Genomic DNA, 12,953 nt, shown 5'->3' on the forward strand with positions numbered 1-12,953 from the left:
AACATGTATTCATTAGCTTGCTTTTATTTGTCACTTTAAAATCTCAAACCACAACGAGTGCAAACTCCTTTCCCTTTACTTCAGGAGTGGATAACTGCACGCGTCCTTTGTGCATACTCAGAAAAAAACCCACCTTCATTTGTTTCCCAAGGGCTCCCTCCTGCTCTTGTAACGGTTGTGCACTTTTCTGCACTGCCCCCCTGGGAGCTATAGTTCTCAGCATCAGCTGTGGAGGAGAACTGCTGGTAATCACAATAAGTAGTTAAGGGTTTAACTGAGCAGAAGTAGGTTGACAGCAAAGAAATGTTCTGCATGCGCTTACAAAGCTGCAGGCTTAGGTCCAGTCGTGGACGACTCTGGGGTGGCGGCGCTCATCTTGCTTTACTGGCCGAGGGAGGTGGCATACAGCTTCCGGGTCATGTCGCTAGCATGACTAGGCCACTTCTGGTGAACGAGGGAAACGCCGTTTACCTTCCTGCCGGAGCGATACCTATTTATCTACTTGCACTTTGTGCTTTCGAACTGCTAGGTTGGCAGGAGCAGGGACCAAGCAACGGGAGCTCACCCCGTTGTGGGGATTCGAACCGCCAACCTTCTGATCGGCAAGCCCTAGGCAGTAGTAATCATTATTTACTTTAATTTGTAGGCTGCTCTTCCACACGGGCTTGCCAAAGCAGCTCACAGCCAGATGAGAGCAAGGGGTGCATATCAAAGCACAACCACAGCGAACCATTCATTTCTAAAGATAACACAGCGATTGCAACAACAATTCGTTTGAGTACTGATCTTAGGATTTAGAACCCCCTGAAAAATCTAACTTCGCATTCTGAGCCAGAGAAGAACTTTTGGGGAAAACAGTGCTAGATTCATAATGCAGCTGAGCAGTAGGAGCTGGGCAAATAGGCCTGTTCACATTTGCACCATACATTTAAAGCGCTGTGATCCTATTTTAAACAGCCATGGATCCCCCCCCCAAAAAAAATTCTGAGTGCTGTACTGTAGTTTGTTAAGAGTTGTGAGAGTTGTTAGCTCTGGGAGGTGAATAGGGATCTCCTAAGAACTCTCAGTCCAAGTGATTACAAACTTTGCCAACATCAGTAATCTGGACTTATATATCAATTATTGTCTTCATTTTAGCTTTGTGATGGGAGGGTGGGTGGCACCGAATGGTTTAAGAGTAGAATTTTTCACTGATTTGTTTTTTTATTGCTTGTTGGCCAAGACGAATAAAGTAATTACAATTATTCATATATTGTCACCTCCCTTACAGTTCTGCAGCTGCGCATGGAACACCGGAGGTCCCAAGAGCAGCTCTCCAAACGCCACTTACTCCCAGGTGAGCCCCTCCCTCGCACCCCTTTGCAAAAAGTGAAGGGAGTCACATTGTAAAGAGGAGTTCTGCATGGATGTGGGTGGGTGCTAAGGAAAGAATAGCTGGTCTTCTAACCTTGAGATAAGGTTGCCACTTTTCTTTTCTGTTTCTGTATGGACTACCAACAACAGAATGGCAGGCCAAAATCAACAGGTAGGGCAGTTTCTGCTAGAGTTTGCTAGAGTTTGCTAACATGCTCCCCTTTATCAACCCTCCAGCACTCAACAAACCCCTTGCAAGTTTCTCGCAGCCCAATGGGACCCAGGGCCAGAACAGGGTGAGTACCAGCTGGGCTCAAGGCTTTGAACAATGTGTGGGAAGCAGCGCTACGAGGGTCTGATGGGACTCTGTGAGAGTCCACTGCTCACTGACTATTAAGCACCCACCTCCCAGCGAGGAGCGACTTCTTCTTGCAGGAAGCAACACACCACTGCTCTGGGTGCACCTGAGTGAGGTGTGCAAGCAGGAACGTGGTCCAGACCAAACTTTCAAATGGGGGGGGGGACCCACCACCATTTATTGTAAAATAAAAAGACATAAAAATATATTAATCACAGTGCGGTATATGACTCATTCATGCACGGCAGCAGAGGCATATCTAAAATGGCAGGTGCTTTTAAATTTTATTTTTTATTTACTGCATTTATATCCCACCACTGGAGGAGGAGAGCCACTACTAGTGGTCACTTTGCTCAGGCCTGGAGACAGCCCAGCCCCAAAGAAAAGAGGTGTGAGAGAGAGCAGAAGCAATGGAAGGCAGGCATTTTGGTGCTGTGTAATTTTAGGGGTGCAGATTTCTGTTATTTTAGTCCTGCAAGCTGCAGCTACCAACATTCCCTCTTCTATTAGGGTTGCCAGACTCAATAGAGGACAGGACTTCTGTGCCTTTAATTGCCCTGCTCTCTTTTGAGTCTGGAAACCTTAAAGAGAAACCAGCAGACCCTTTGCTTGGAAATTAAACAAACGGTCTGCTGGTTTCTCTTTAAGGTTTCCAGACTCAAAAGAGAGCAGGGCAATTAAAGGCACAGAAGTCCTGTCCTCTATTCAGTCTGGCAACCCTATCTTCTATGCATTGGCCATGGGCGTGCATAGCTGAAAAATTAAACGTGGATCCCACGTTGCAGGGTTGCAATTCAAGTAGGGTCTTCCTGGGTATGAAAAAAGTTGGAAGGCATAACTCTGGCAGTGGTTCTCCAGAGCCTAAGTGAGGGAAAGATGCCTCCTAGATCTTCTACCTGAGCACCTGGCTAAGGATGCTAAAGTTTCCTTTGCTTCTTTCTCCTCAGGCCAATGAGATTGCCAAGCTGAAAGTCTCGCCCCGGCCCCACAAGACCAGCGCTGCTAAGGGCCAGCTGTCAGAAGGTAAGGAGCAACTTCTGCCTAAGAGGCATTTGGTTTGGCTTATATTTTAATGTGAGCCTGCCTAATTCACCAAAATGCAGCTATTGTTTGAAATTTATACGTATGTACGTATGTACTTACACACATACACACATCATTTCATTTCTACACCACCTTTCCACAAATCAAACCATGCTCAAGGCAGCTCACAACATGAAAAACACACATAATTACAACAGAATCAGTCATAAACAATAAGTAAGACATCAAATAAATACACAACCATATTGAACAATTTCCACATAATCAGGTCAAAAATAAGGATACAAAAAATTAATATCAAGAACAGCAAGAACAACCCCTAAGCAATACTGCAGCTCAAGAATCTGTTCTGCAGCCTCAGCTTTCGTAGCTGGAGTCCGTCCTGGCCCTGCCCTCCCAGGCCTGGTGGGAAAGGACTGCAGGGCAAGAAGCAGGCTTCCAGGACTCACAGCACTTCTCTGAATTTTGCAGTGCAGATTGCCAACCAAAAGGAGCAGATAAAATGCGTATCATTAGGAGGAAAATGTATGCAAAAACACACAAATTAGCGAAAAGAATGTACAAAGATTACATTAGTGGAAATTGTTTGCCAAATATTAGACAAAATAGCATTTAAAAATGCACAATTAGGAGAAATGTGCATATGATTTTTGTGTGGACTTCTTTAAAAAAAAATAAATCACAAATTGATTTGGAAATAAGGCAAATGGATCTTGGATTTCCGACTGGATTTCCAGGTCACCCCAGGGGATGGCTATCATCCCTCAAACGTTATCTGGCTGGCTCCTGTTGGGAGGTAGGATTCTGGACTGCAGGGGCCTCTTGTCTGATCCCACAAGCCTGCTCTTCTGATAGTTGCTCTGCTTCCCGCAATCTCACTGCAGTGTCTCCGGGGGACCCTTCTGAGCTGCAGGACAAGAAGGCTCGCCTGGCCGAAGACCTGAGTGAGAAGATCCTACACCGCCCTGGACCACTTGAGCTGGTGAAGAAAAACATCCTCTCCTTGGATCCAGGTATCAAGGATGCTATAGCGGGTAAGGACTTGACTTGGCATTCTCCTTACGGGGGAATCCTCCTGTCTCATGGAGTGGAAACGGGGAATCCTGCCTGGGAGAGAGGAGGGATCCAGTGGCTGTTTATGGAGGGGCAGGTCCTAATGGAAAGCACTTGGACTCTGGTACAATCCCAGCAGAAGGGATTGTAACAGGATAGAGCAAATTTCAGGCTTCCGATTCGTCACGCTGGTGAAGTTGGACGCAGGGACTTCGTGCTCCGAAGTCCCTGGCTTCGTGGAGGGGGGGGAAGTCCGCAGAGCGAGCGGACTCCCCGAAAAAACACCGGGTAGAGAGTCCCGGTGACATAGTGCCCAGCTGTTTGCTCCGGACGCGAATCCTCTGCTGCCCGAGAGCTCAGTAGAGCAATCGAGAGCCAGCGGAGTGGAGTCGCGGGAGCCATTTTTGGGTTTCATCTTACCTCCTTGAAGTGAAGCTCCGAGTCCTCAGCCTGCAAGCGGCGGATTCTTCCAAGGAAATAAAAGACTTCTTCAAAGTAAGTCAAATCTCCATTCGGATCTTAAAAAATTTAAATTTGAAGATAGGAAGAGATTCTAAAGTAACGGAAGCCGATCTCTTCCAAATGGACAATCGGGAGGCGCATTAAATATTCCCAAGCCGAAAAGGGAAAACTTCTTTCAAGATTGCGGACCCGAGAGAAAGAAAGACTTTTCCAAACCTCCCCAGCCCCCGGTGTCGTTGCCCCTTGAGGTTCAGCAGCAACAAGGGGGAGGACGCTTTGACAGCTGTCAAAAGCTGTCAAATTGTTAAAGGACTAAGAAAGACTATTTTATTCCTGTGAATTGGAAAAATTGATTCAAAAGGTTTTAAAAGGATTTAAGTGGACTGTAAATTTGAAATCTGATGAGGTTAAAGACAAAGGATAAGAACAGCCAAGATGGAGCCGACAACGTGGTAGAGAGGAATTTTCCAGTACCCTTCTACCCTTATCTCTGATCTGCCTGTGGTCAAGTGAACTATGAAAACAAAATTCTCTCGAGCTTTCCAGGAGGCTGTGCTGGGCTATCTACAAACATGGGAAGATATCTACAAGGAAAGGCAATGCTTCAATCCAACAGAAAAGGAGAATGAGGTGCAAGAGCAAGATTTAGAGGACAATTTTGATTATGAGATTGTGTGTGAGGAGCAACAATTTGAGGACAATTTGGAGACTGATTCAGACCATAAAAAATATGTGTTGGATGATGAAAAACAAAGATCAGAACAAAGAGATGAGGCCGACAAGGAGAAGCAAAGTGAAGAGAAGATTGATGGAAGTGAAAATCCTGGAGAGACTGAAATGTTGAATGGTGTTAGTGAAGGGAGGGAAAGGCAGAAAGAGGGAGGAGCAGAGGTCTGGAAGTGGATGTGGGAAAGAATTGGTGTGGGGTAAAAATTTTAGTTTAAGGTACTTTTTTTGGTTTATGAACAACGGTGTCGGAATCTTGGCCTGCTAAAGGATATGCTGATCCAATTGGGAGGAGGGACATTGGGGGGGGGGGAGGAGAGATTTTTATAGTTTAAGGTTAAGAGCTTTCTGGAGGGAGTAATAAGAATGGCTGAGGAAATATGCTTAGAGTTTGTTTTTGAATAATTTTGGTGATCAGGAGGTGTTTGGGTGGAAAACTGCCTGTCTCCCCCTTCTTACTCTTGGTACCCAGTGGCAGGGGGTGCCTTGAGGGGAGAGGGAAGGGTGGAGGGAAACCCAGACACAAAAATGGAACCTTTTGACTGCTGGACTCCTCAGGCTACCCCAGTGGCAGGGGGGGGGGCTCAGAGGGGGACAGCATGAAGAAGGAGGAGGATTGTGTTAATATTATAAGAATAAGATTCTGAATTGGATTAGAAAACCCGCCATAACTATGTAAAGAGGTTGGGAAATCCAGGAGGAGGAGAGTCGTGGAAGCCATTAATATTTTTCCTTTTTCCTTTTTTTTTCTTTCCTTTTTTCCCCCCCTTTTATATTTTTGCTTCCCCCCCTTTTTTCCTTGTTTTTCTTTTTTCCAGTACAGTGAAGAAATAGCTGGGGGATAAGCCAATCCCCAGAGATCCTCCGCCTTTGTCCTCTCAGTGGCAGGGGGGGGATGAGGGGGGAGGAAGGAGGGGGGAGGTCAAACCCAGCTTAAAATGGACCCCTTTGTTCCCCAATACCCATGGGTCTCACTGGTGGCAGAGGGGGGCTTGTGGGTGGAGGGAAAATGAAGGGACAGAGTTTATGTTGTATATTTTGTATGTGTTTTCTTTTTCTAAAAATTAATAAAAATTATTTTTTTTTTAAAAAAGGATAGAGCAAATTTCAGTGAGGGCTAGGAAGCTGGATTTGGAAAAGTGGGTTTGAATATTGCCTCTGTCCCAGGCTTGGCACGCAGCCTTTCGCCCCTTTCTCATCTGCAAAATGGGAATATTGGCAGTGCGAGGTTATGAGAAGAAACGTGATGGAAATTGGGGGAGCGTTTTGCAAAAGGTTTGCAAAAGGGCTGCCTAATTGGGACTGGCCAATGCCGCTTGGCCTGGGGTCAGCTTGGCTCCTTGGATGGAATGTGTGCAGAGCAGGGTTCCAATGGCTGCTCTGTTAGCACCCATCAAACCACCCTCCTTCCCTCCTCAGGCAATGCATCAGCCAAACGTGTGTGGCTGGGGGTGAGGGCCAGGCTGCAAGGATAAGCAAACAAGCTCTACCCAGTCACAGTTCTCAATTGCCTTCCAGCTTGTGGATGGTGAGCTTCTGCAGCAATGAGCCTTTTGTATACATGGGGACTCGCCTTCTAGAACTCTTGATTTTCCAGGGTTCTAAAATGTATGGGGAGACTCTGTCAACAGGCTCCCTGCTGCAGATAGCCACCTTCCACAAGTTTGAAGGTGACGAAGACAATTGTGTGTTTCTTTGTGTGTGTTTGCTTGTCCGCCCCACTCCCCGTCCTCCAGTCACATGTTTAGGATTAGGGCCAGAACTAGGTATCCTTGCACTTGGGCAAATGACATGGAACAAGCCCCTAAGTCATCCCTAGATTTTACAATGTGACTAACAACGGTGTGAAAATTATGTGAGAAACAACAGTTGTTTCTTCCACCCTGCTATAATAATGCCACCCCTCCTTTCTCTCACTTAAAACGTCTGCAGATGCAACTCTCGCTGCTCCTGATTCCTTCACCTTTGAGGAAGATCTCAGTAGTTCTTCTTCCTCCTCCTCCTCCTCCTCCCCGTGCTTTGCACTGTCTCCTGGAAGTGCCCACCCTTCCACCACAGCGGCGGCCTTTCAGGTAAGCAACTGCATCGAACTCACCTGTAGATGCTGAAGTGACATGAGATGAAAGGGGAACAGAGGATAAGAACAGGATGCTTGGTGCATACTCCTGGAAATGTGACATTTTGTAGGTGTCCGGCTTTCCCTCTCAATATTAAATACCTGATTTTTGTGTCTGAGCATTGCTTAAGTGGGCACTGCATCTTTGAAAGGGAGGAGGAAGGGGGGGGGTCGAGACCAGAATAAGTTGACTCCAGCCCCATCTACACTATACTTTTAAAGCAATATCATGCTCCTGCAAAGAGTCACAGCTTCCTTCAAAGAATTCTGGGAACTGTAGTTGGTTAAGTGTGCTGAGAGCTGTTAGAAATCCCCAATTCCCCCCACGGAGCTGCGATTCCTGGATTTCCCCAGGAAGAAGAATCGGTTGTTAAACCACTCTGAGAATTGTAGCTCTGTGAGGGGAATAGGGGGTCTCCAAACAGCAGCCTTTGCAGACTGCCCTTCCCATTATTCTTGGGGGAAGCCATAACTGTTAAAGTGGCAAGGTACTGCTTCAAATGTGCAGGGCAAATGGGGCCATTAGTTGTTCATCCCCACCTCATCAGCTCCAATAGTTGCCAGCCACCGCAGCCTCTCACCCTTTTGGGAGTATCATGTGAAGGGTAGCATGACTTGCTCAACAGATTAGCCAGAAATGGCTCCTGAGGTGGAAGGTTTGCCTCTTCATTGAGTGGTCTCCACACTTTTGTTAAGAACACCCCTTGATACCCACACCTCCCTTGGCTTATGGCTCAGGTCCACACAGAAATACATTGGACAAACTGGGTTGTCAAAAAGGCCTAGTGAACTCGCAAGAGAACTGGAGTGATCTTAAAGTCCAAGTTTCATGCATGACTTTACGTCCAAGTACATACACTCCGAAATATGAAGGGTTGAAAATATTGGAAAAGCAAAGTCGTAAAATCAGCCAATCAATCAAAATAATCTGTCATATCTCTCTTTCCAAGTAATATATATATATATATATATATATATATATATATATATATATATATGTGTGTGTGTGTGTGTGTGTGTGTGTGTGTGTGTGTGTGTGTGTGTGTGTGGTTGTGCTGCCCTCTACAGGGAATGTTTGAATATTGCAGGACATAAGAATCACAGTGATGAGTGAATTGTGAGGGGTTGGCCTCTTTTCCCCTTTCCAGGACACAATACCCACCCACCCAAATTATACACAGCAGAACTAATCCGTAATTTATGTAACTAGGCCTGCTGCCAGTCTGCTGCTCTTGCGGTGGGGGAGTTTCAGGTTAGAGCTGCCACTTTCAGTACCTCGATTGCCACGCCAACAAACCCTTACATGCACGACCCACCGAGGCCTAAACTGGCAAGGGTGGAAGGACAGAATCCTGCACTCCAAGAGTCATTTCTGATTCACTTAGAAGCCAAAACCTTTGACACCACCATTGGCTTTCCCCAGCTTCACATAGGACACACACACACTCCCAAATTATTCCTGGTTCTAGAGAGGGTTGGCGGCACTGAAGAGGTCAGAAGCCTTTGGAGGCAGAGAGAGAGAGAGAGAGATTGTTCAAATAATGCTGCCTGTCTTACCTGAAGAGATTATTCTGAGGTGCTATTCTGGCACTCAGCCCCTCCATCCTTCACACTGCCCAAATCTTGAAGCCAGCACTACCTGTGTGCTGTGCTCTCCCCCTGCCTCCACACCACCCCAAGATTGCATTTAGCATAAGATGAGCTTATTGGATCAGGCCACAGGCCCATCTAGCCCAGCATCCTGTTCTCCTTGCAATGGCTGACCAGGTGCCTGTAGGAAGCCTGCAACTGGGCATGAGCAGCAGCACACTCTGCCCCCCCCCACCTGTGAATTCTAGCATCGTCACTAACCATATCCATGATTTGAGGCTGTCCTCAACTGCTGTTAGATTTCGTACGTCTTTGTGCACATGCCAAAGAATTCCCATTCTAGGCTTCAGGACAGAATGTAGGGTTTTAAGGCTGGACGTGGTGGGCAGGTACCGTATAGTAAACCAACCTCCCCAGCTCCCTACCACCTGCTTCAAAGCCCTGTCCCACTTTCTGCCCAGCAGTATTGCCTCCCGCTGTTCCCACTGCTGCAGGTCTTCTCCTTCTCAGCTGAAATTATACACAAGAGGGAAAGCTGGGGCATGCCAGCTGATGGGAAAGCGGAAAGCTTAACTCTCAGAAGGGAAGGAGGCCTGGCTTTATAGGAAAGGAAAGTTTGGGGGCTGCCATTTTAGAGAAGGAGGTGCAGGAGCTGGGAGCTAGGATGGTACATGGGCTCCATTTTCTCCCTCTTCTCCCTGCAGCTGGACCTCCCTCCGATCCTGGATCAACAGCTGCCTCCTGTGTCGTCATCCACCTCTGAGGCTGAGTTCCCTCCCCAAGGGGGGAGCCCCCTTGCCAAGCCCTCCGTTTCACTCCTCAAGGTAGAGACAATCAAGAGCAGGAACAGGGGGTGGGGGTGGGTGGAGGTTGGGGAGGAAGCAGAAGAGAAGTCCACTGCTGTGTCTTTTATCAGAGAAAAGCATGAATTGGGGCAGGATGAATTGCAGGCCGAATCCAAATAGCTGCCTATTTTGAATAGAGCTGCTGGGAAACTTCCTCTCCTCACCCCTCCGATTTTCATGTAGGAAAAAGTGAGCAAAGGTTTCTGGGGGAATGCAAGGCTTACTGGTGGTGACGGCAGCAACTACACCCCACAGCTGCCCTCAAGGGAAAATTTGTCCACTGCTGTCTTTATTGCCATTCAGGTGCCCGGCTAAGTCCGCCTTATTGCTTTTCACTGACTGAAATTCTTTTATTGGCATTTGTGCTGCTGCCATGCAAAACCTGTTCTGAGGGTTCTTGAATATTTCTGCCTTTTATACATCCCTCCTTTAGTTGGGAGGCTAACCCAACCATATCACCCAATGTGAAAAACAAACAAACAGGTGGCTGGTTTTCACCCCCTACCTTTGCTCCTTCATAAGGACAGAGTCAGATGTTCTTTTGCGGCAGGGAGGACAGTGGGAGACTGGCCTCTCCCTCTGTTGCTAACCCGTGTGCTGAAGGCCCAAGAATTGAGGTGGGGGGGGGACCCAAAGTAGCAGCATTACTTAGCTCTAGAGAGCCCCCCTGCTTTCACTAAGGTCCAGCGCCGAGGGCCTTCTGGCGGTTCCCTCGTTGCGAGAAGCCAAGTTACAGGGAACCAGGCAGAGGGCCTTCTTGGTAGTGGCCTCCGCTCTATGGAACGCCCTCCCATCAGATGTCAAAGAGAAAAACAACTACCAGACTTTTAGAAGACATCTGAAGGCAGCCCTGTTTAGGGAAGCTTTTAATGTTTAATAGATTATTGTATTTTAAAATTCTGTTGGAAGCCGCCCAGAGTGGCTAGGGAAACCCAGCCAGATGGACGGGGTATAAATAATAAATTATTATTATTATGAACTACTATGCCCCACTGCCTTTTGAGAGTCCCGTTCCTGCTCTCTGTCACACGCTTTGATGCCTTTCACAGGCCCCATCCAAGGTCCCTGAGGCCAGGAAGCCCCCGCGCCCCAAGAAGGCCAAGGAGCCGCGCCCCAAAGTGAAGAAGCTCAAGTACCACCAGTATATGCCGCCCGACCAGAAGGGGGAGCAGGCGCCGGTGCCCATGGATGCAGCCTATGCCCGCGTCCTCCAGCAGCAACAGGTCTTCTTGCAGCTCCAGATCATGAGCCAGCAGCAGCCCATGCCGACGTCGCCAGCCACCTTCTGCGTCCGAGCCGTGCACGCTGTCCCAGCCAGGTAAGCCGTTCTGCTTCCGGGAACGCTCTTCCGAGACAAAAGCACACTAGCGAGGCCAGAGAGAAGATCGAGATGGGGAAACCCAGCGCCAACGCTTCTCTTTTTCCCCCCTTTCCCCAGCAGTGCTCCAGAGCAGGTCCTGAGCTTCGCTGGGACGCCTGCGCCATCAAGTGGGCCTCACCCGCTCCCTCTCCCCTCTCCAGCTACGCCAACCTCCCCTTCGGCGCCCAAACCGGAACTGCTGCCTGCCAACCTGGAGGAGCTAACGGTGAGTTGGGGCAGGAGGACTCCCAGTCATCACACATCGGATTCTGTGCGGACGGAATTCCGCTCTCAGAGATGGTTTCTGCAAATCAAGTCCAGTTGCAAAATAACTGCTTCAGCAGTTCTGTTGCTGTGAGCGCCAGGTTTCCAAAGAACCTGGTTAAATGGGGAGATCTAGAGGAGGGGCATGTAATCACTGTCAACACAAGGGGACAACTTTCTGAGGGCCACATGACCAAGGTGGGTGGGGCCAGGGACAAAAGTGGGGGGGGGCAGAGGCAGCAAGCGGCCAGAGCAATGGATATTGCTCCTTTCTTCAGCAGGCTACACAAAAGCTAGAGGTCTCTTTACATAATTTCACCCACGACCCCCCTCCATCCAGGTGAGCAAGAGGCCCTATCAGAGTTCAAGGCCACAGTCCAGCCAGGCAAAAGCTCTTGTTGGGAAGGGGCAGAGCAGGGCCAAAGGGAGTGGCCTAGAGGGAACTGCCAAGGGCCAGATGGAGAAGACAGGAAGGCTTTATTTGCACCTGCGCCTGAGGTTCTCCTCTGGAGGACAGACCTCCTCCTCCTCCTTTCCCATGAACCACCTGCCCATGAGTTAAGATCTGCATCCAAAACCCTTTCTCTGATTGCCTCTGCCATCCGAGATAAGATAACAACAACAACAATTTTATTATTCATACCCTGCCTACTCAGGGCGTCTTCCAATACATATAAAAACATAATAAAATGTCAAACTTCCCGAAGTGGTGAGGAGGGGGCAGGGGCTTTTTCAGTGCCAGTGCCTTGATTCTGGACTGGTTCCTGCACTAGTGATTAGAATTAAGCACCAGACTAAGACTTTATTTTTCTTTTTAACCCCAAGCCTTCTTTGATTTTAGAGCTGCTGTTTCAATGGTATTTTCCCACTGCTTACTGCCGATTCTGTTTGTATTTGGTGGTGCTTGCTTTATTTTTCATTAGGAAGCCACTTTAGACTTTAGGACTTAAAAAAAAAGCAAGCAAAAGCCAATAAATAAAATGATAGCGGGGGAAAGATATGAAGAAAGAAAGAAAGATGGACACCTGGAGTAATGAAATGAAGGCAGGGAACTCTGGGGAAGCTTCCACCCTTGAATTATACCCGTTGGTAATTCCTGATCTTCTAAGATGAGACTGCAGAGTATGTGCAACTTCAACTGCCCGTCATAACCACCCCTTGAAGGCTGCTGACCAGCCATTCCTTTCATCTGGCAGATTCTTGGTGAGTGGCCCAGGAACTATCTGAGCTTGGAAGGGGAGACACATTCTCTCCCAACTATTGGCGCCTGGTGCCACAGTCAGAGAGGCCAGGAGTAGGTGGAGCTAGAGCCAAGGACAGGCAGGGATAACTTAAGTTTTGCCCTCCATCCTCCTGCTCCTCTTTGCTGAGTTCTGCAGGCTAAAGTAATTGGGGCAGTGCCCCGTTTTCCCTAAAGGGCTGCACTTCCCTGTTTCCAAACAAAAGGAAGACAGAATGAGGCAGAAAGAGAGAAGAGAGATCTAAGTTAATTGAGGGCTGGAAGCATCTCTGGATATTTCTTTGGGTGCTTCTCTCTAGGGATCTAACATGGTAGGACTTGCAGATCTGCCACCTGGCAAAAGTGTGCCTGCTGCACATGCCTTCACTTATCCCCCCACTTGATAAACACTTAATAATAATAATACTATCCAGAGCAAGCAGAGCCTAGGTAGTGTACCGTCATGGATCTCCAGGGAAGGAACATGTAACAATAAAACAATACTCCACGTGCACAATGTGTGTATTTTAGGGGTGGGCAGTAGGCTGTGTGATTTGCAATAG

At 48.0% G+C, this 12,953-nt stretch overlaps 1 protein-coding gene across 2 annotated transcripts in view; it reads left to right on the forward strand.

Moving 5' to 3' along the window:
* MAMSTR (MEF2 activating motif and SAP domain containing transcriptional regulator) overlaps positions 1-12,953 on the forward strand; it is a 35,712-nt gene that overhangs the window by 15,615 nt on the left and 7,144 nt on the right. The window contains exons 3-10 of one of the 2 annotated variants that reach the window (XM_035136348.3): positions 1,271-1,336; positions 1,591-1,649; positions 2,659-2,734; positions 3,640-3,789; positions 6,929-7,068; positions 9,407-9,526; positions 10,597-10,865; positions 10,986-11,133. In XM_035136348.3, coding sequence (XP_034992239.3) covers positions 1,271-1,336; positions 1,591-1,649; positions 2,659-2,734; positions 3,640-3,789; positions 6,929-7,068; positions 9,407-9,526; positions 10,597-10,865; positions 10,986-11,133 — 1,028 coding nt within the window. The remainder of the gene's footprint in view (positions 1-1,270; positions 1,337-1,590; positions 1,650-2,658; positions 2,735-3,639; positions 3,790-6,928; positions 7,069-9,406; positions 9,527-10,596; positions 10,866-10,985; positions 11,134-12,953) is intronic. The other variant, XM_035136349.3, reaches the window with a different exon arrangement.

This window comes from Zootoca vivipara, chromosome 12 (assembly GCF_965207765.1).
Source record: "Zootoca vivipara chromosome 12, rZooViv2.hap1.1, whole genome shotgun sequence".
NCBI classification, from domain to species: Eukaryota; Metazoa; Chordata; class Lepidosauria; order Squamata; family Lacertidae; genus Zootoca; species Zootoca vivipara.